This window comes from Numida meleagris, chromosome 5, assembly GCF_002078875.1.
Source record: "Numida meleagris isolate 19003 breed g44 Domestic line chromosome 5, NumMel1.0, whole genome shotgun sequence".
In the NCBI taxonomy this organism is placed as follows: domain Eukaryota; kingdom Metazoa; phylum Chordata; class Aves; order Galliformes; family Numididae; genus Numida; species Numida meleagris.
Window position 1 is genome coordinate 71,290,170 of NC_034413.1, and position 22,394 is coordinate 71,312,563.

General features: G+C 44.5%; 1 protein-coding gene across 3 annotated transcripts in view; it reads left to right on the forward strand.

Moving 5' to 3' along the window:
* TANC1 (tetratricopeptide repeat, ankyrin repeat and coiled-coil containing 1) overlaps window positions 108-22,394 on the forward strand; it is a 74,043-nt gene continuing 51,756 nt past the window's right edge. For 2 of the 3 annotated variants that reach the window (XM_021397622.1, XM_021397623.1), the window contains exons 1-2: window positions 108-230; window positions 21,051-21,125. In XM_021397622.1, the coding sequence (XP_021253297.1) occupies window positions 21,065-21,125 (61 nt within the window). In that variant the 5' untranslated portion in view covers window positions 108-230; window positions 21,051-21,064. Of the gene's footprint in view, window positions 231-16,987; window positions 17,007-21,050; window positions 21,126-22,394 lie in introns of those variants that run through there. The other variant, XM_021397621.1, reaches the window with a different exon arrangement.

Here is a 22,394-nt window from a genome sequence, read left to right on the forward strand (position 1 = left end):
GGTGGGGCCTGGGCCGCGCGGGGAGCCGCGAGGCGAGGCCTGGGCGCTGCTCGGCCGCCGCTTCCGCCTGCCCCGCACGCGCTCGGTGCGGTTCCGTTCCTTCGCGGAGGGCGGCTGGGAGGAAGGTCCCGCGTTCCGGAAAACTTGGTTCCTTCGCCGTTACTTTTTCTAATAGCGAAGCGGGAAGGAGACCGGCGGGAGAAGGAAGCGCCGCGGCCGGTCCTTGAACTGTAGGTGACAGCGAAAGTTGGGCGGCGGGGCCGGGGCGGCGCGAGGCCGAGCCCGGCGGGCGCTCTGTGCGGAGGGGGAGCGCCGCGGGCGCGGCTGGGAGCTGCGGGCCGCCCGGCCTCCGGAGCGGGGAGTGCCGCCAGGGCCGGGTTTGGCTTTTAACATCGGGATTACAGATAATACCGTTCGTGCTTTGAAATCCGCTCTCTTAAGCTTTCTGAATTCTCAGTGCTGTTATTTTAGGGATCGCCCTACCCTAGCCCCGTAACGAGTATTTATTGGACAGGGAGCAATCTGGGTCCTAAATGATCGTTTTCAGTAAGGTGTGTAACTGAGGTCCCCGCTGTGTCAAGGTGCGTCGCGGTCAAAAGACGTTCGGATCCGCTGCGGTGCGGCACGGGCCGGGTCCCGCTGGCCTGTTCGCTGCCCACCTCCGTTCCCCGGTGTGGCAGTGCGGAAGCGGCACTCGTGGCATGCTCCACGAGCTGTCCTCTGAGGGCTCGGCAGGCTCTGCTGTGCCATCTGGACGGCCGGCAGCGGGGAGCTGGCTCTGCTGCGGGCTTCTGTGATGGCTGGATGTCAATGAGAGGCACCGATGTGGTGGGTGGGGTGCTGGGCTCCCCAGGTTGCTCCAGGGTTCTGCAGGACCGCTCGGTCCGCGTTCGTTGTTTGCAGGGATCCTGTGTGAGCTCACATTTGTGCTAGCTGTTGCTCGAAAAAAACATCCTGATGGTTATATAATTAAAAGGACCAGGAAATAAGGGAAATCGGCGCAATATCTTGCATCCTGCAGAATTTCCTCCCGCTGTGGTTTCATACACAGCTGCCAAAAGTGTACCCCTCCTGTTTGTTCTGGTCTGGTGGTGAAGTGATGGGAAAATAGTACTGTGACATTAAATAAGGCCAGTAGACAGGGAGAGCACAAATACGGTTCCTGCGTGCAGTCGCTGGTGCGGTGCGCACAGGGCTTTGTTGGCATGGGCGCGCTGAGATGCTGGCTGTCTTGCTGTCTCAGTGTAGCTAACCGCTGGAATGTCCGAGTGGCGATAAATGATATCTACTGTAGAGCCAAAACATATTTGGTTCGTGGCCAAAGTGCTCGGCTTCCCACAACAGTCCTTAGGAAAAAGACATTTTGTGTGTCAGACCACAGGCCTGGAGTTGATGCCATAGCAACTTTGTGGTCTGAGCACACACTTCTGGAGACAGCTAAGCAATCTTAGCAGAATTACTCTGTTTTTCTTCAGCTGAACTTTGTATTGTCATCAGGATTAAATCTCTCTGTGAAGATGAAAGATGGATCAGCAAGTTTTCAAACTCTGCTGTGTCTGAGGGCATCGCCCTGCACTGCTGGCTGCTGTAATGACACTCATAGAGGTGGCTGTAAGTTAGGATGTATAATTGTGGCTTTACATGTAAGGTTTTCCTGTAGAGATGCTGTTCTGACAAAGTATTGGTGTTTCAGGCCTTTCCAGAAGCTGGATTGCTGTGCCCTGCCGGAAACAGAGAAGGGTCGGCTCTGGGTTCCACATCGGGAAGCTCTGAGAGGGCTGTGTCAGCGCTGCCTGTGCGGGGGCTGCCGAGTTTATTTATCGCAAAGCTGTTGCAATAGAAAAATGCATAGGGCCCCAGAAATGCACAGGGCTTTAGTTTTTAAAAATGTTTGTGTATAGGAGGCAGTGCTGTTAGAAAACTGCCTTAAAAGCGTAGTAAAGCATGTGGTGGGGAAAACTGAGCTAGCTGGTCGTTAATGGAAAATGTCTGGTGTGTGATCTGATACTAACGCGCCAGCTTCTCATGCTGTCTCTTATTATTTTAAAATGCGTAGTTTAGCACGGCCAATCAAAGCCTTTCATGTTCGGTATACTTAGTTGATAAGGATGTCAGCACGCTTACCTGATCGGAGGTGTTGTCCATGCCTGAAACACACCGTGTGGATCTCAGTAAGCTCGCTGCTCCGTACGTGGCCTCTCCGCGTCCGGCGCCGCATGTCTGCCAGGTGTGAATTGAATGGGGACAGTCCTACGGATGGGAACTGCTGCACAGTGTGAGCCGGAGGGCAGATCTTCTGCCATCCAGTGCTGTGCTCCAGCAAAATGCTCTGCCTTTCATCTCCTTACTGTAGTGAAGATGTCCTGTTGCTTTTTTTGCTATTTTTCTCCTTCCAGCTTCATAAGTGGACTAATCCTGTGGAGTGTGCCTTGTGGTTATTGCAGGCTTCTGTCCTGTCTAGCTGCTGCACAACTGCACGCGTGTCTTTCTCTCTCATCCTTGCCCAGCCTGCATCTTGAAACACAGACGGTGTAGTTGATGGAAATGGAATGGCTCCAACTTTGTAATGTCCTGTTTCTCTGATACTGTTTTGAGGTTTTTGTTTCCTCCCCTCCACTTGCTGAGAGGAGGCCTGCTGAGCCATAGGCTCCATCCATAGGGCGCTTTGGAACTGGAACATTATGTTTTCCGGTACTTTAATAGGCTAAGTGCTTGGCCCTCCTGTGTGATGTGTGGAGATGCTCCTCTGCCAAAGTGGTGTTTGTAAGAGTGGAAGCAGAATGCCAAGTGATGCCAAGGATCTATTACAGGTTTTTCTCCGCTGCTAGGAGAGTGACTGGGAGTGGGTGCTGGAATGTTTTATTTCTGAGGCAATGGCGTCTCCGAGTTTTATTTCATTTCTTTTGTCTTGTCTTCTCCATCTGGGTTAATATTCCCTAACTGGGATGTGGGTGATGCACTCTGTGGTGCAGCTGTGCTCCTCATGGTACCTGGTGCATGGCAGGCCACTGCTGCACAGCTCAGCGAACAGTTTGCTGTGCTGCGCAGACTACAGTGCCTTCGGCTCAAGATTCTGATGAGACCTTAAGCACAGATCAGCTCGGCAGTGTTAGGAAATAACTTCTTTGCATTGATGTTAGCAGAAATTCAAATGTCTTTGAGGTGGTGAAGAGCTCCTGCGTACATCTTGGTGTTGAAATTGGCAGCAGTGCTCAGCAAGTCATTGTGTACATCCGCTTTTCATTTAATTTCTTTTTTTAAAATTTGATCTAGAGTTAGGATGAGACTTGAAAATTTTCACTTGTATCTGTAGGGGTATGAAATTGGAAAGCTAAGTGCAGCTTCTGGCTCTGGTCATCGTAAATAGCCTTAGAACAGAAGTACCAAGCTGCAGATATATGTTTTAAGTCTTTCTGCGCAGTTTTTATCAGCCTCCTAAAATCTGCAGTGCTGTGTTAAAGTTAGGACTTGTGAGTTATCAATAGATGCAGATTTCCATGTTTGAGATCTCTAAAACACAGTAGTGTTAGAAAATTATCCGCAGCCTATAGTACTGTTGCAGTCTCACTTTGCCTGCGGTAGCTTGCCCTCTGATTAGTGATCAAGTATTGCTCAAATTCAACTTTTTTTTTTGTTTTTTAATTATGCATCCTATTGCAGAATGGGAGGAATTAAGCTATCAAAGAACAGTGCCAGGTGAGCGGAGCACGGGGCTGGAGCACAGACCTGCAGGTGGGCGCCTGGAGCCCCGTGGTGCATGGGGACACGGCCGAGGGCAGCGGCACTGGTGTGGAATCTCTTTCACTTCAGGGTGTTTCCTCCTGTTCCCTTCTACCTGTGTATTCTCCCTATCTTGCTCAGGCATATTCAAGAATTAGCATGTTTGTAACAAAATCTAAAGACTTCACTAGCAGTCTTTCAGGCTTGACCTGAGCTGCTGATGTGGTTATTCCTCCAGTGCGGAAAGGAAGGCATTCTTGGTCGTGTTGAGAAGCCTTGGCTTGTCGATGAACTTCTGACTTCTGCTGTGAAGGCCCTTCGTTTTTACACATATTCATACAGTTAGCAAGTGTCACTAATCACAGCACGGTTGGGTTGGAAGGGACCCCTCAGCCCCCAGCCCCACCCCTGCCATGGGCTGGCTGCCCCCAGCTCAGGCTGCCCAGGGCCCATCCACGGCCTGGGGCTCCTCCAGGGATGGGCACCACAGCTCGGGGCAGTGCCAGGGCCTCACTGCCTGCCAGGTATGGAATTTCCTCCTCACGTCTGACCTAGATCTCCCCGCTTAGTTAAAGACACTCCGCTTGTCCTGTCACTATCTGCCTGTGTACAAAATCGATTTCCCTCCTGTTCATAAGCTCCCCTCAAGTACTGGAATACCGCAGTGCTCCTGTTATCTGTATCTAGCAGCATACGAGGTGCCAGAAATGTGCAGGGTGACAAGGTGAGCGTCTGCTACTTGTTTGCTGCATGCTTCATATATTTGGTAATTAATAGTTTTAAAAATGAATGTGCCTATGGAATGGCTGCTGTGCTGTGTCCAGGTTGCGTGTATCACCTGGTTCGCTGTGCTTGTGTTTTTTTGAGAAAGGGAAAAGAGGGGTGTTAAATAACAACAAAAAAAGTAAATTAAAGCTTGATCTTAGTCTTGGTTAAATTTAGATCCAGCAGGAGAGAAGCTGCAACTTGTTAGCAGCACAGGAAACGCCCTGACAGACGTGTTTGATGTGTGTGTGAGTGCAAATGTGAACAGTGGCTCCACGGCTGGAGTGGGGCTGGAGCAGCTGTGCTTGGCTCACAGCAGTTTGCTTCTTTAAGTATCTCCAAGCTTCTGGTGGAACTTTGCTGCCGTGTACTTCACTGTATTTATGTATTAATTATTAAATATCTGTGACGTGTCAAAAGCTGATAGTTACAACCCAGATTCAGAGCTATTGCGCTCAGAACAGCAGGGGTGTTTTAATTACTGGAAAAGACAGAGACTGGGTCAAACATTTCTAAAATGAGCTTTGTTTGATCTGGAAAAATGAGAGAATTTGAATAAAGACTGCTTCTCTTCTTTCAGGGACATACGAGACGAGGAAAGCAGTCCATTTCTTTCTTTAATAGCTGTCTTTATCTTTGGATTTCCATTTCTGCCTGGGCTTTAACAGGTTAGGATCTGAACAGTACAAACATAAGAATACAGAGAAGTAGAACGTAACCTTTGATTTCTGAAATTTAAGTGAGACAAGCTGCTGAAGAGTTTAATTGTGGACGAGTCCTCTTGTTTTTTATGAGTGTTTTCTTTTGTTTGTTTTTTTTTTGTTTTGAACAGTAATGACAAAGCATAAATTATTCCTAATGCAGCTCTGGAGGGGACTGTTCTGTGGTTTGCCCCAGAAATGCCTTTGAGTTGAATTGATCGTTAATGTGCTTCTAGGTCTGTTCTGAGCTGGGCTGGATTCCCACTGAGGTTAGAAAGGGATTTTTTTTGCTTTAATAGGGGCAGAGTTTCTGGATTTTTCTGCCATATTTGCCAGAAACTGAAAATACCAAGAAAAGAGGGAGAAACATCATGGCCGCAAACTGTAGATGTGATTTTGCTGTGATGAAGCAAAATCTTCAGCGCTGTCCAACTGCCAATATAGATTCCTCGTGTGCATGAAGGAATTGCCTTGAAAAGTTGAAGAGACAATTAAAAGGCATGAGGGAAAAAATTTCCTTTACCCTCAATTAAGTTAAACTTGGTCAAAGTGGAATGGAGGGGAAACGCCGTGCCTTGTAGCATGAAGTAACAAAAACTGATGGTCGACTGGAGCACTCATTAATGCACGTAAAGCTCCAGGACGGCAGAGCTGCGTGCAGCTGCTGTTTGCTCTGTTTGAGCTGGTGCTTGTGCCACTTTCTTTCTGTAAGTTTGCAGCAAGTCAGTCCATGGGTGATGGAACGCTTCATAAAAATAATTTTGCACCCATTCGGTGGAACCGGGTGTATTTTGAAACTTCAGGAAGAAGATGAACAACGTCATATTTTATTTTTCCTGACTGAAAATTCTGCGCTTTTTGTCTAAAGGACAGTCTGAAGGGTGGGCAAAAGTGACAGTAAGTGATTTTGTTCTGCTGGGGTTCAAAGCACTGTGAACGTCTGCACCGGAGGATTACAGAAGGATTTCTTAGAGGGGTTTCGTTCCCGTGTGGCCCTGAGGGCTCTCCTGAGGCTCTTGGATCCTGTGCTGTGCTCTGTGCCGCTGCAGCGCGGGCCAAGTTGTGCTGGGAATGGGCTCCTGAGAGAGCTCTCTCTGCTGGTGAGGCATCTGGGCAGCTGCTGTGTTCCGCAGCGTCTCTCTGACCGCCCCTACGAATCTAACCACGTCTCGCAATCTGCTACCAATGGCATTCTTCCGATGGTTTTTTTTCCTCCTATTTTCACCAGGAAAAAAACAAATGCTTTCCTCCTTAGTGAGCCTGCTTTGGTCGAGGGAAAGCTTTCCTTTCTTTCAGTGTTCTGAGCTAAGTGCATTTTTGTTAATTTCAGTCTCTTGCTGTTGCGTCTGTTTGCTCTCTAGATTGGTGAACTTGGTTCATTTGATTGTAATGGGACTTGCAAGCATTCCATCTACTGGCGAAGGTAAAGCCATATATGCTGTTTTGGCAAAGTTTTGAAGGTCTCTGTAGATCGAAGGCGGTAATGAATAATTAATTTTTAAAGGATACAGTTTGTATTGTTCCATTAGTTAAATTCTGATTTTGAGGATTTCAGTTATTTTTGGTTTTTTTGGACACTTGCCTGTGGAGGAAACGCTTTGTGACGCTGGAGTTAGAGGCTCTCAGTGGTGCTTGGCTGTTTAATTACTGAAAGCAGCAGAGCAAGTGTAAAATTTTAATAAATACGGGCTTGCCAGGTATTCTGTAGTTTTGTTAAGAGCATGTATGATCTTGTCTATACCAGATAGTTACTGCAGAATAACGTGGAGTGTGAATGTGAAGCACTTTTTACCTTGTATAGACAAGCCTTTAATTTTTCTTCAAGAGCAAACTGGGAGGTTGCACATATCTTCTTATCCCTCTTCTGAACTCTGTCGTGGACTTACTGCTGGCAAGGAGTGATGCCCAAAGCATTTATCTGGCTGGTGAGTGATCTCGTTGATTTCATACAGGAAGGGACCCCAAAGCCCCTGCCAGCCCGGCCCTGCCGTGGGCTGGCTGCTCCCCTCCGCTCTGTGACCTGGGGCACCCGCAGCTCTGGGCAGCAGTGCCAGGACGTCACAACCCTCCAGGTAAAGAATTTCCTCCTCACATCTGACCTGTCACCCCTTTTTCAGTTTAAAACCATTCCCCGCGCCCTATCACTGCACTCTCAGCATAAGAAGTCTCTCTCCAGCCTTCCTGCAGCCCCTTGAGGCCCTGGAAGGCTGCAGTCCGGTCTCCCTGGAGCCTTCACTTCACCAGGCTGAGCGCCCCTGGCTCCTGCAGCCTGTCTCTATAGCAGCCTGTCTCTATGGCAGAGGTGCTCCAGCTCCAGAGCACCTTCCCAGCGGTCAGTGCCGCTTCAGAGGTCTCCTTGTGTGAAGAGAGTGCTGGCAAGAAAGCCTCCAACTCTCTGCCAACCCCCATGTCCATCTTTTGTGGTAGGAACTGCTTATCAGATGTGTTCAAACAGGGCTCGTGTTTAACATTGTAACCTGTGCTGTTCATGCTACTGCATTGTACATTCAAATTGAAAGTGCATTAGTTGAGGAGGAACTGGAAGAATATGGATGTTGGTTTTTCCTTGTAGCTCATGCTGCAGAGGAATGTCTGAGTCTTGCTCACTGAAGAGTGTAATCAAGCAACTAAAACCAGAAAGTTTGCATTTTGCAGGAGACAGAAGACATCCCAGTATCTGAGGCGGGAAGCAGGGAGGGGAATAATTCTGCTTTGCTGCATTCCTATGGTGAGATTTCAGGAGATAGCTGAGCCAATCCAGCAGTGTGTTGTGATTCAAAGGCGTGGTTCTTCCTTCTGTACCTGCCATGGGATCCTTGTGCTGCTGTTTTTCTCGTGGTTTTAGGGCCACTTAGTAGTTGTCTCAATTATTTTTTTGAGTGTTTGTTAACGAATCCAGGTAGGCAGTTGTGTTCTCTGAAATAAATGTCTGAATTTCATTTGTAGTACAGGTTTCTAAGATTTCCTTGTATGATTTGCCTTACTTGAGCAAGGGGCTGGACCAGATGACATCAGAGGTTCCTTTCAACCTCATCCATGCTGTGACTGCACGTCTCAAAGAGGTCTTAGTGAGCATTAGTAGTTTGGGCCGTTGTGAGTATTTCAAGCTATTGTTGCGTGGATACCACTTTACATCTAGTCACTGAAATCAGATGATACTCTAATGAAGAATCCATCAAAATCTATTTGAAACAAGAGTCATATATTTTAAGTCATGTTAGAAAATGCAGAAGTACTTGCTTAATAATAGATATGTTTGTTTCTGGTTTTAGCCCTCTGAGGTTGAAAGTATATAATGTGTCCTTTGTATGCAAGGTTTGGATGGAGCTTTGCATTTGCTTTCTGGCAGAAGCGAGTGGCTGTGATTCCCAGCCAGGTCAAGAGCAGGTATTTTATCATCAAGTGCTACAGGAAACCTGCTGCCCCAGGTCAGCTGATACAAAATTAAAGTTATATATGTGTGTGTGTATATGTAATTTAAACATATAGGTACACATGTATACATACCAGAACGTGCACCTGTATTGAACATAGATGGGAGACCTGTAGTATCAGGAGAAAAGGGGTGAGTTTTCCTTTTTGACAGGAAGGAGGAAAGGAAAACTGTGAAAAAGCAGAGGAAAGAATTCTGAAAATAATCAGGTAGAGTGGATAAAGAATATAGAAGATCTGGAACTAGATACAATAAGAAACTAACATATATTTATATATTTTACATGTAAAATATACCAAAAAGGTCTGAGTTGCAACAGCACCATCTTACTGACCATCTTACTGTCACGTTCGTGTGACTTTTTTTCTTTTAAATCTCAAGCATACTAGATTCATTGCAAATTTGGAAAGTAGGTATGGTAATGAACAGCTGCCTTTCCTGGGCTCTGGACTTAACACAAACTCGAACAACGTTGCCTCATCTATCGTTAGGTTTCTCAGAGGGATCTTCTATTGCAGTGTGTGGTCGGCATGGCTGAGCTGCAGTCCTGGTTCCATGCGGTGTTACCAGGGCCCAGAAGCTGCGTGGTGCAGCAGCCCCGTGTCCCCAGGCCTGTGGTGTAGAGAGCTGTGCCGACAAAGCTGCTGTCTCGTGCTTGGCTTCGCTCGGGTGGGGACAGTGGTACTTCATGAACGCTATCAGTAACGGTGCTGACTGGTGTCCTTAATGTGTCAGTAGAAGAATCCAGGAACAGACTTAGCTTTGGTTGCAGTGTGGATGTGAAAGTTAAATAGCTGACATGCAGGGAGCTGCACTGCTGTCTCCTCTTCTTGTGGGTTCACCTCGGCCTTGTTTTCCAAGTACAAATTCCTTAGTAGACTGAGTATAAACTGCCTCAGAAATGTTTCCTCTTCTGCAGTCTTCTCTGTCAGGACGTGTCCTGCTGCCATAGCCGAATCTCCTGCACGGAGGGTGGCACTGGGGCAGTGACATCTGACGGGGAGCAGGTGCTGGCACTCTGCTGGTGCCGCAGGATTTTGGCTGGACTCCTTCCTACTGTTGGTGTGCATTTGCTTTTCAGTGGATGCAAAAAAAGATGGAAGAAGCCTTCATTTCTAGATACGCATGTTCATATGATGTCCTACAGTGCTTTCCTCTAGTTACGTGCACCTCTAATCACCTGCTGCCAGGTTTCTTTACCAGTTTTGGCTCGGTATCGGGTGATTTCATATAGTACTTGGAAGGAGTTTGTTTTCCTTCACTAAAACATCAATCAGTTGGTCTATTACTAGTCTTTGGAAATCAGCGATTTTTGCTTTCCTTTAAGCAGTGGTGCCACTGTCAGACTAGATGGGGCAGCTGGCATTTCAGGCATGCGAAAACATCCCCTTTTTGAGATTGTGACTGCAGACATGCTGCTTGCTTGGGTATAGTCTGCTGGTAGAATGATGTATCTTGGTCTGGAGCTGCCTGGTGTGTTTTGTCTTTGTTCTTATTTGCTTCGCTGTTTTGTTACATGTAACTTTGTAGATGAAAGAAATAAATACGGAAATGAGCATGTTTGTTGGACCACATGCTATCTTAATTATTTCAAGAAGAGACTTGTAGTGTTAAATCACTCTGAAGTTATTATTTTCTTTTGACATTGCCTGGAGTACTGGTGTGAGAACCTCCTTGGCTTACCAGTGTCCTCCAGTGAAATTCTCAACACGTTACTCATTTTGGCCAAGTCTAATTTTGATACAGTGCATGATGTTTTTCTTTCTTTTTCAGTTTAAATGAGCTTAGTTGATGGCCTTCGTACTGGAAAAGAACACAAGTCCCATGTTACTGTTTGATAGTGATTGCTTTGCAAGTTCTGAGTTACAAATGCGCAACTGAAATACAAAAAGACTGCATGCTAGTACCACACGTGTATAACCAGATAGGTTTCTCCCTAATGAAAACGTTAGTTCTCTTTACACGGCGTAACTTGTTCCCTCCCCTTGAGTTTTAAAGCAGTTGAAATAGAGAAACAAATAAAGTAGTGTTTATATGAGCTGTAGTGTAAAAACCACAATAAACAAGCAGAAGGCTGGCTGCCTGTCTCAGCTGCAGTAGTTCATTTGTTAAGCGTATGGATTTTAATGATTTTTAGTATGCCTAGAAAAGTTTAAGTTGTTAGCATAAAATGTCATTGTGTGGGCTTTGTAGTCGTCTTAGTACTGATGTGAGGATAAGAGCCCTTGCCTACTTATCATTGTGTGGCTGGAGAAAGTCACCGTCCTTTCTGGGGATGCTGAGTAGGAATGGTTGGACTTCAACAGAATTGAATTTTGGTTAAGCCAGTTCTGTCCTGGATAGTTACACATCTTATGTATGCTACCTGCTGAGGAAGCACTGACCACCGTAAAGGAATGTCCTGTACCAAGAGCTATAAGAATTTAACTGACGTGACATTGTTTCACTCTCTCTGCTAAATTGATTCCTCCCTCCTATGAAGGAGAGTATAAAATTGGATATTGTCTGCAGACAGTTGCATGGAGAGCTACTGGAGACAGCTGCATGAGTTTTGGAGGGTAAGGAATCCAAAAGCCAGGCAGTGCTTCTGTATCAGCTGGTAGGGTTATGCTGCCGTGCGGATATGAAATGGAATGTCATCGGGCTGGACATGAGATGGAAACCTGACTCCTGGTGCTGCAGCACAAAGAGGAGAGGGTCCTTGGACAGAAGTAGTGTTAGAGCACTTTGTAAGCCCTACTTGAGGTTATTGCAGACTTGATGTGTGGCCAGTCAGCCTGATAATGGTATATAAAGTCTGTAGCCTGCCCGATAGTAATACGTTCCTGCAAAATGAGTATTACTTTTGGTTTTTGCCTGTTAACTGTAATTATATTTGTTACTTCTAGATTGATTTATTCTGCCTTAATAGTGCTTGTAGTTTAACAGGTTGTTGTTTTTTTTCTTTTTTCGTTTAAGAATTTGAGGAACGCAGATCTCTTTTAACAGCAGTACTGAAAGCTGCATTGTGCTTGTATAGTCTAGGGAGTCAGTTGAAGTGCTGGGGTCAAGAAGTAATGTGGATACTGATGATAGATCTGTCCCTGTTTCTACTTCGCTAGATCAACCCTGTCTTCAGTTTTATGGATTATGATACCATGTCTGTGGAGGAGGCATGTTTAACTGATGCCATGTTGAGGGCTGAAGGAAGAGGACTTTGCCGACTCAGTTGTTTGAACTGCAGGCTGTATAGTGTAAGATGGTTGCATTCTGCATTGCATTTACTTTTGGCTGCTTGAAGTGAATGGCTGTGTTGTTTTACGAGCAGCTTGTTGATGTTCATCTGGAAATGAGGGCTGTATCTAGGACAGCTGAGAAACTGGAGACACTTGCTGTTTCCATGCTCCTAACATTCCATGCTTTCTAGACGAAATGGTGCTGTCACCGTGTAAGTATGTAACTGCTGAGTAAAATAAGACCCAACTAGGATGAGCTGGGTCGAGATTTTGGTTAGCAAGATTTTTGTCTTCGTTTTCTGTGTACAGTTAAAGCTGAAATGGCAGCTTCTGACCTATTTTTCATCTAATTTTAGGCTTTTGATTTTCTGCTGACACAGTGTGTGCTGGGTGCCTCTTCTGCCAGCTGGGAAGTGATGAGTTCTTTCTTGCCTGATGTTTTGACCCTTTCATAATAGATTTCATAGTAGGGGCTTTGTCACATTTTCCATGTTTGACATAGCAGCATGGAAAAAGATGGGATGGAAGTGGCTATTATGACCGTAGGAAGAAAAAAAAAAAAACTGTGATTACATTTATTTCATTTATTTGCTAATTCCTGCCCTAGTGCTAACTGTCTGTGACATCCACTGGCTCCTAGAACTGCTGGCTGGGATACTTGTTCTGGTGTTTCTTCAAGACTTATTAGCCTTGTGACCTTATTTCTATCTGGAATACCTCTTCAAATAGTGGCTTTCCGCTTAGGGGAGGGCCACATTTTTTGTTTTATCTCTAAATTTTCTCAAAGTGAGTTTTATTGCTGAAGGCAAGCAGCAGGGAGTCTTCCTCTTCTTCATCCTTCATTTTCTTGCTCTCTTCGCACACACACCTTCTGTCCCTGAAGCAAAAACTTATTGTGGTGCATGATCTGTGTACACTGATCCATGTCTTGGAAAGTTGGAGGAAAGGGAAGATAATTCATTAAATTTAGAAATAAAAGGCAGCGGAATGTAAGAGAGGGTAATGTACTCATGTGGAATGTAAAGATACAATGTAAGGGAAAAAACAGCCCTGGTGACAGTGGAATTAGCCTAAATGAGATGAGCACAGTGAAGTGTCATTTGTCTTACAAATAAGAAGAGCTAGGAGGTAAGGTTCAGAAAGGCTAGATAGCTAGGATACATTTGATAAATCCTGTAAGGACGAGAAGCATCATGGTTTCAGTCATAACTGAAGAAAGAGGAAATTCTGTAGGAAGCTGTACATCGTTACAATCTTGATATTTTCTCTGGGGGGAGTTGGCAGTGTGGGAAAAGAAAGGGGAACATGAACTTATCTGCGACTACTCTGTGGTCAGATTTTTTTGTGTGTGAAAATCAGCCGTGAATCTTAAGGTTTTTGTGGCTCCTCTGTTGGAAATGCGTTATCCCCAAGACAAATGAGTCATCCAGTGGTTCATCCACATCACTGCTGAATCATTCAGGTTAGTTTAAACAGGTGCTTACAGCACTGGAAGTTAATATTTCATACTTGGTTAGTACTCTTCATCTGCTTTAATGCAAGATGGTTTCTTTAGTAAACTGGTAAATGGGAATTTCTGCAGTACCTGGCACCTGGCTGAGAATTTTTTGGACAAATGTCAAGCAAAGAGAGACCATATTATCCCCTGTGGCACATTCTGTGGTGATACTGGCCAAAATAATCATCAGGAGGATAAAAGAGACTAGCAGAAAACAGAGTTACTGCAGGATGGGATAGGTGTGTCTATGAAATCTGGGAAGTCAAATCTAAAACCAGACTGGTGGGAAACCAGCGCTGCAAATGCACATTGTAATAGCTAACATGATACTGAGGAGATTTTCTGTGCTTCCTCTTCTGGCTGTCTCTGATCACCTCCTTATCTCTCATGTTGCTTAACATTGCTCCCAGGAGATCTGTTCCATGACCTTCCCAGGCACAGGAGGCTCACCATCCTGTAGTTCCCTGGCTCTTCTTTTCTCCCTTTCTTAAAAATGGGAGTGGCATTTCCCATTTTCCACTCACCAGAGATTTTGCCTGACAGCCCTGACTTCTTCAAATATGACAGAGAGTGGCTGCACAACAGCCACTCTCCATCATATCAGCGTTTTCCTTCAGGACTCTGGGATGTGTGTTGTCTGGCCCCATAGACTTGTACGCATTCCGTCTCATCAGGCATACTCTGGCGTGCGCTTTGCTTACAGTGTGAGGGATTTTGCTCCCCCAGCCCCTGCCTAGAGGTACAGGTACATGAGAGGTGTGGGAAGCCTGACTGCCAATGAAGACTGAGGTGAAGAACTCACTGAGTACCTCAGCCTTCTCCCTGTCTGTTGTAGGGAGTTCTCCCTCCTCATTTTTTCAGAGGGGCTACACTCTCCTTGGTGTTTCTCTTCTGACTAATGTACCTGTAGAATCCCTTCTTGTCATTTTTCCACATCCCTTGCCAAGTTCAGTTCCATCTGCACCTTGGCTTTCTTGATCCCATCTCTGCATGCTTGGACAGCATCTCTGTATTCTTTCTGGGCCACGCATTCCTGCTTCTACGGCCTATACGTGTCCTTCTTATCCCTCAGTTTGACCTGCAGGTCCTTGCTCAGCCATGCTGGTTTCCGGCCTCCTCTGCTTGATTTCTTGTGCTGCGAGATGGAGAGCTCTTGTGCTGTCAGAGAGGCATCCTTAAAGAGTTGCCAGCTCTGCTCCGTTCCTGCCCCTAAGAACCGCTTCCCCGGGGATCTCACCCAGTGATTCCTTAAACAGCCAGAAGTTTGCTCTCCTGAAGTTCAGGGTCCTGATTCCATTCATCAGGCCCAGATTCCTAGAGATCATGAACTCAAACAGGGCACATTTTCTACAGCCCACAGTGTCTCCAGTCTTAAGCTCTTTAATGAGCTGCTCTGCATTGGTGAGCACCAAGTCCAGCAACACTTGATGTGGATGGGGAAGTTATCCTCAGTGTGCTCCAGGGGTCTCCTGGTTGAAATCCCATCCCAATCAGGATGAGAACCTGTAAGCCTGATGCTTCTTACAGCTGAACTGTTTTTGCATTAATTTACACACTTGTTCTTAGTGATCATCTTACTGGTCACGTATCACCTGTTAAACTGCCAGCTTTCTTTGTAATGGGAGCTCTTTTCAGCTCTGTGTCAGGGCAAAGTCAATGCTTTAAGCATAATAGTGTTTGAGTTTGTTGTTTTGTTGGGTTTTGTGTTTTTTTTTGTTTTGTTTTGTTTTTTGCAAACAGGGTGCTCTTCTGACTTAGATACCTTGTTTTTTCTTGTTTGAAAAGTGTGGCGTACATGCACACTTCTTGAAAGTTCTCTGCAGGCTTCTATGAAAAATGAAACATAGGAACTGTGAAATAGAAAATGAAATGATGAGCCCTGCATTTTGAATAATGTCAGTTTGGACATCCAGGTTACATGCTTCCCATGTAGTTGCTTGTTACCTATTAAAATTCAGGTCTTGGGTTTAGAATGCGTGTCTTTTCTGCAGTTACTCATCACTTAGGCTATTAAATCCAACTGATGACTCCTTGTAAAAGCTCACTAAAAATAATTCATTTCAGACTCTATGATGAAAGCCTCTAAGCCTTATTGGAGAACTACTAGACTTTCATGAAGTAGTTTGCTTATGCTCACCAAGCTTTGTGGGTTATATAAAGGGAACTGTATGTTTATTGGAAAAACATGTAGGATTCAGCTAGTTGTTAACTGTGTTGAAGCGGTCCTGGGAATGCCCAAATACTGAACTAAGGCTGGTTGTAATACTGAAAGTATTACAGCTGACCACAAAAAATGGTTCTTTCAAAGTAGGAACTTCCAGGCAGGGACTACACTGTTACAGCTTGGAATGAGTTTTATTCATCCCCTAGGATCTGCTGTTATGCTTGGAAAACATTATTTGTTTGTCAAAGAGAAGATTAGTTAAAGCAATAAATCAGTCATACCATAGATGTGCATATTTACTTTTTAACAGCTTAGAAATATATACAAAGAACAGCACATCATCTTTTAGTGAGAGAAGTAATTTTTCCTCCAGTTCTTCTTAGACCTTATCATCACGGTAAGAATAAAGAGGAGGTCTCTGGTAATCTGCATTGAGTAGTTAATTTGTGTAGTTTCTTTGCAAAAGGAACCCAAAGAAAATTCTGTTAGATTTTAAGCCAGAAGGAATTCTAAATGCATATTAGACTGTGTTAGAATATATAAAACTAGCTTTAGCTTCATGTGAAATTGCCCTTAGGAGAAAAGATCATATACGCTGCATGGTGAACAAAGATATGGAACTCTCAGCCATTTTGGGGGCCAGAATTGATGAGATTGGTGAGCACAGGTAACTACAAATAGGTGAGAATTGAAAGAAGTCGGAGCTGACGTACTGAACATTCTGCATAGGAATGATGGAAGCAGCTGGTGGAAGGGACTGGAACATACATGCGCAGTGTTTTTGCTTATTTTCTAGTTAAAAGGAGAAATGGAAGAATACGGGAGACATCTTGTTGCTGTGGGTTTATTATGGTGAGGAAATGAGTTATCAGCGCTGTCTTATAGTCCTTGAACTAGAATATTGTTATTAAGAGCTACTTTGATTGTCCTTCTTTAAAGAAACAGGATATTGGCATACGGTTATTTCGAACGTAGAATGCTATGTAGCAGAACTTCTCTTTCATTAGACTATATTCAGTCACCTACAAATTAAAAAGAGTGAATTTTTAAAAAGCAGCTCACAGACAGCCCGGGTTAACTTTGAGGCAAGCGGACTGTGCTGCGTTGCTGCAAAGCCTCGAGCACGCGTGGGTCCAGCACTTCCATCTGCCTGCTGAGCAAGGCACGCTTGTATTAATGTTAATGCCATCACGTCTTGCCTCATTCTACAGATAAACTGTGTTCTGTGTCGTATTTTGGAAGCCGTGAGCTTGCCAAGGTCAGGTGGGAATTTTTTGATACCTATATCTAACCAGTTTAGCCAGTTTGTGCTGCCAGGTTAAACATTCTCTTCCAGTTTGATGACGTAAACCATTAAAATAGGGTATAAGCGTTTAGAGCTTAATAGTTTTCAGGGTGTTCTTATCTTTTTTAGCATATAACAAGAATTTAAGATGTTGCAGCTTCGCCGGACAAGGCGGTGAAGTTTGTATTAGAAGTTCTATATTGGAAATCCAGGAGGTGCAGAAAGGTATGAAGAAAAACAGCTTTACCGTTGCTTAGTATTTTGCACAATGTTCAGACCATCTATTTTTATGTTAACAAAAGGCAACGTTTTGCTCATAAGCTGCCTTGAAAATGTTATTTCCAATTGTCAGGTGGGATGGAAGAAAAGCTGAGGCTTTTCTTTGCAGGGGGCCAAGTCTGTAGGGATCTAACATAAGAAAATGCAGAAGTAAGACATAAGAAAGTGTAGAAATTGTTATATTCCTACTTTGCACTGCTGGTTGTGGTTTTTTGTTTTGTTTTGTTTTCATCATGAATGTAGTCCAAAATTTGCTCTCCATTCATTTTTGTTGTAGTTGTTATTTTGTTTCTTTTCTGCACGCACGCAATCATTAATTCTCTCACTTAAACGACCAGCCGTTGGAACCTGATAGGTTTCCGCGTTCGTAAAGCAGAGGCCGTGAGCCGGCAGACAAAAAGCCGCCCAGGAGCCAGCGCCGTGTGCTTGCAGCCGGGAAGGCCAGCTGCATCAGCGGGGCGGGCTGTCCCCTCTGCCCGGCCTCGGGAGGCCCCGCTCGAGCGCTGCGTCCGCGTGGGGCCCGCGCGAGGAAACGGGGCTGGGGGAGCGGGTGAGGAGCAGCGCCGCGAGCAACATCAGAGGCTGCGGCACCTCTGCCGTGGAGACCGCGTGATGAGAGCAGGCGGTGCTCAGCCTGGAGAAGGCTCGAGGGAGTCCGTGCTCCGCGGCCTTACCGTACGTGTGGGGAGCTTATAAACTGTGTGCTTTGTACGCAGGTCGATAGTGATGGGACAAGGAGGAATGGTTTTAAGCTAAAAGGAGATTTAGGTCTGATGTTAGGAGGAAATTTCCTACTCGGAGGGCCCTGAGGCCCTGGCACTGCCCCGAGCTGTGGTGCCCATCCCTGGAGGAGCCCCAGGCCGTGGATGGGCCCTGGGCAGCCTGAGCTGGGGGCAGCCAGCCCACGGCAGGGGTGGGGCTGGGGGCCGAGGGGTCCCTTCCAACCCAACCATTCCATGGTTCTGTGTTATAATCTTTGTTTTAAAGTAGTGCTCAGGGAACAGAGTGACTATTGCGAAAAGAAATCGGTTCAAAGACTGCACGTGTGTAACGTTCTGTATTTCTTTTTTTAAATAAATTCACAGTAATTTAGTGTATTGTGAAGTCTGCTGTGGTAAGTATGTAGTTGATATAAAATAGGCGTTAAATATACTTCATATATGTCGAACTGTTTTGCTTTATTAATGAATGAATTTTCAGAGTGTCGTAGAACATGCTAACGGCATGTAACATGGAACAATTGTGGAGCAAACATTAAAGTTTCAAAGCCAGACAGAAGGTGGGAACACCAAATGGGGAATGTTTCTGCATCTCTAACTAGACTTCCCATTCTTCCACATCTGCATTTTCTTTCAGTCTTGAATTTTATGACTGAACGCTGCTCTCTCCACTAAATGCTTTGAATATACCTGTGAATGCTCGCTAGTAAAGTTAAAAGCCACGCTACCCTTGAGTGTATTTATATCAGTAGTGACCTACTTTGATGAGCTGAGAAAATTTTCAATTTAAAGAGCTGTCCAATGCACATAAAAATGGATTCCAAAGAGCTTATGACATTCAAACTGTAATATTAAGGTGAGATTTATACATCTGGGTTTCTGGAACAAATGAGTGACCAGTGTGTGAATGCCAGCCGCGGGGTCTGTGTTCAGGGCTCACGCATGGAGTGGCATCTGCTGTCATGTGGTGTGAAGTGGCTGGAAGGAACCGAGATGAGCCAGACAAATGTACATGATTTATTTAAAGTGTTTTGTACTAAATTAGAAAAATCCTTTCTAAAACATTGTTCAGGAATGTGGAAAAGAGATCAGTTGGAGTCTACCGTTTGTCAGAGAAAATATCAACAGTGCTCGGGTTGGCTGAGAGGAATGACATATGTATCACAGCTGTCCTGCAGCGGTGCTGCGCTTCCCTCGGTTGTATGAAGCCATCAGAGAGGCCTGGTGCAAACAGCACACACTACAGCACTGTCAGCAGGGCATTCTGGAGATGCAGCACGTGGCTTTCCTGGCTCCCTGTTGGTGTGCTTGTAGATGAGTTTCTGTTTTGTTTGTGGGCATCATTTGCAATGGTTGCATGGGTAGGATGTGATTACATAATGAAAGATTTCTGGCCCAAAGGAGGACAGATTTGTATTGTACAAGTTCTAATTTCCTAACTTATGTATGTAAGGGTTCTATTTTTTTTTTTCATCCACAAATGTGAATGTGGTGCTGTTTAAAAAACAAAGAACCTGATGTGGTGGGTTGTCTCTGTGTCTAGCTTTTCCAGAATAACACCAGCAAGGAAGGAAGAGAGCTTCTCGGTGCTGTCTTTAGTTTTTCCCTTTTATGACCTCATGGATGAACTTTAGGAACTGTTTTCTTAGTTTAAAAAAAATGGGCTGTTGCTCAGGGAAGTGTTGTTAACCATGTTTTTCAGTCCGGCCTCTCACTATTGCCGGACAGCTGTGGTGAGAGCTGGCACATGGCCTTTGCCTGTTAGACATGGTTGATTCTGAGTCACTGGTGTTATTAGCACATCAAGTATATATTTAATTAAAAATTTGGTCCAAATTTGGGAGTGTTTGGGCAACTTTTCATTTTTTTTTATTGCTGGAAGTGAAAAGGGCTGAGGGTATGACAGAACTCGCTCTGCTCCTGTTGCAGAGATGCTCTCAAGCAGTGTCTCTTTTCCTTTATGGTAGTCCTCAGAAGATGCCTTGTCCGAAGCACAGCTCATCAAAGTGTGTTTGCTGCCTGCATGCCCCGCGGCGTGCGATGCTGAGGAGCGTAACTGTCAGTGCAACTTGTTGGAGATGTTATCCTGCCACAGGAAAAATAAACATTTGTGTGCACAGCTGTACGCGTTTGGAACTGGCCCAGGTGCATTGAACACCGTGTAGGCTGGGGAAACCTGGTTTTCTGATTGGTATTAGCTGTGTGTGCTTCAGGTTGTTCGTAGGAGCTTAAGAACTCTGTTATACTGATTCTTCTTTTCCTGCCTTTTTTCATTAAATTGGGTGAAATTTCTGAAGAATCCATATTTTTGGGGTGGAAGATTTTTTGCATTTTCTGTTGATTTCATGTGTTTTGTATGGTATTCCATAAGATTCAGCATCACCTGATTACTTTTTGTTTCCTTCCTTCTGTTGCAAATCCCATGCTAAACAGAGACAGTTTTCAACAACGTTTTGATGGAAAAAAACGGAATGTATAGATGCTCCAGAAAGCTTTCAGAGAAAGAACTGCTCTCCACAATTCCTTGTGTTCTGTTTTCCATACTTGGTAACCAAAGCTAGTTTCCTGAAACATCTAAACAGTCTTCCCCTTTACAACCTGGATATATTTTCCTTCTACTTAATAATTCTCTGAAATCTGCAGCTGCTGCTGACTGTTAAATGTGAGACTGAGTCCAGAGTGGGAGAGTTGCACCTGCTCACAGGCACAGATGTGTGGGCACGTACCTCTGCACATAGCAGTGAGGAGAACTGCAGTAACGCAGAGAACTTGTTTGGCTCTTCCTTCGCTGGTCAGCAGTGCGTTGTGTGTAGGTAAAAACCAACGGTGTGGTGACACTGCGTCCCATGTCACCATCTGTCCTGTGCTTCTATGGCGTGGAGCCTCCAGCTGAGCCGGCCGCCCTGCAGCTCCTGCGGCTGTGCTGATGAGCTCAGGGCAGGAGCTGGAACTTTACTCTCTTTTTGCCCGAGCATCTTACAGTAACGTATACAGGTTTAGCCTCGTAACCTTAATTACATGTGGAATGTGGAGAATGCTGAATTTATTTTTTTTTAAAAGAAGATGGTGAGCTCTAATTGCTTAGTTCAAGTATTGAAACATTCTTTCTGCTTTGGGACTTTGCTTAAACAAGCTGCATTGCAGAGAAAAATAAAAGAAAAAAGTACCTGATTATCTCCTTGTTTTATTTGAATTGAATCCTTCCTGTACTCTGTTTGGCTTTGTGTGAGTGGCCAATACTGATGTTGCATTTCTTTCTGTTATCCTTTAGGAGCAACACTTAAAATGTTAAAGGCAGTTTTAAAGAAGAGCCGAGAGGGTGGAAAAGGGAGCAAGAAAGAATCAGGTATGAATATTCGTTACAGAGGATGACTCATATTCCCCTGCTAGGTGCACATGTGCCTCTGGCGCCCTGCTCGGACAGGAACGGTTACATGCAGGGAGCTCATTCTGTGCGTGAGGAGGAGGCTTAAAGCTGCCGTGGACTGTGTACCCAGTGCATTCATTCCTGAATTGCTGCTGGGAGTAAGGGCAGATGAGAGCAGCTTGCTCTTCTTACCACAGAAATACTGAGAGCAGGATGGATGGGTGGTTCAAAGAGATTGGTATTAGTATTTCCTGTGGGTCTTACGTGTTGTGTCTTAAACAGTTACGTTGGTTTGCTCTAGCTGTCCTAAGTTGGCAACTGCCTGCGTTGTGGGAATCTGTATTTTTCCTACTAAGCAAAAGATCATTAGGTATGAAATGCTTGTAACAGCTTTCAACTTGAAAAAAGAGAAAACCTTGTATGTTACATTTCTGCAGAACATGCTCCATTATTTCAGTTGGCTTTTTAGTAACGTGAGCATTGTCATTCTGTTGACCCAATATCAGGCCTGAAGGAACTTGAATAATGGAAGTATTGTGCTTAGTTCGCAGTGTTCCTCCCCCACTAAAATCCCATCAGAAGTTTAACATCAAATGTAGCACACAGCATGCATGAAAACTTCATTAATTTCAGTAGAAATTAATGTGATAAGTAGTTGGGATTCTTGCATTTTCCATTTTAAAGTCTTTGTTGGACTTCCACATAGAGCTCAAAAAGTGTTGTATCAACAAAAAACTGATGTTTAGAACATAGTACTGCAGTGCTGCAAAAGCAGAATATCTGGAGAGATAAGAATGGGATCGGTGTTTGTGATTTTTGTACAATGAAATAAAAGGTATGGAAGTACTTATTTGCTGGTATGCATCCAACATTTAATCATTAGTGATTGTCTTCATGTTCAGATTTTTTAATTGGGGTAACAAAGAAGTTCAATTATCCAGAAATTTTTCTTGGATTTTATTCAGTTCTACTGCAGATCAGATTTTTTTACATTGCTCTTTTGAGGCTGTTTCCTTTGTTTTTCCTTATTCTTGTATTCTGGTATCTACACATGAAGTATTTTTGACTTAAATATGATATAATTTTATTTCTGCGTTACGTTGTGCTGTATACTGGCATACCTTTAGTTATTTTCTGAATATGTGTGATCTCCATATTGACATCTTATACAAAACAAATTGGAAGAAAATTGTGAATTGAAAATTTATTCCTCTTTTTACATATGCTCAGGTACAATTAGGAAATGGA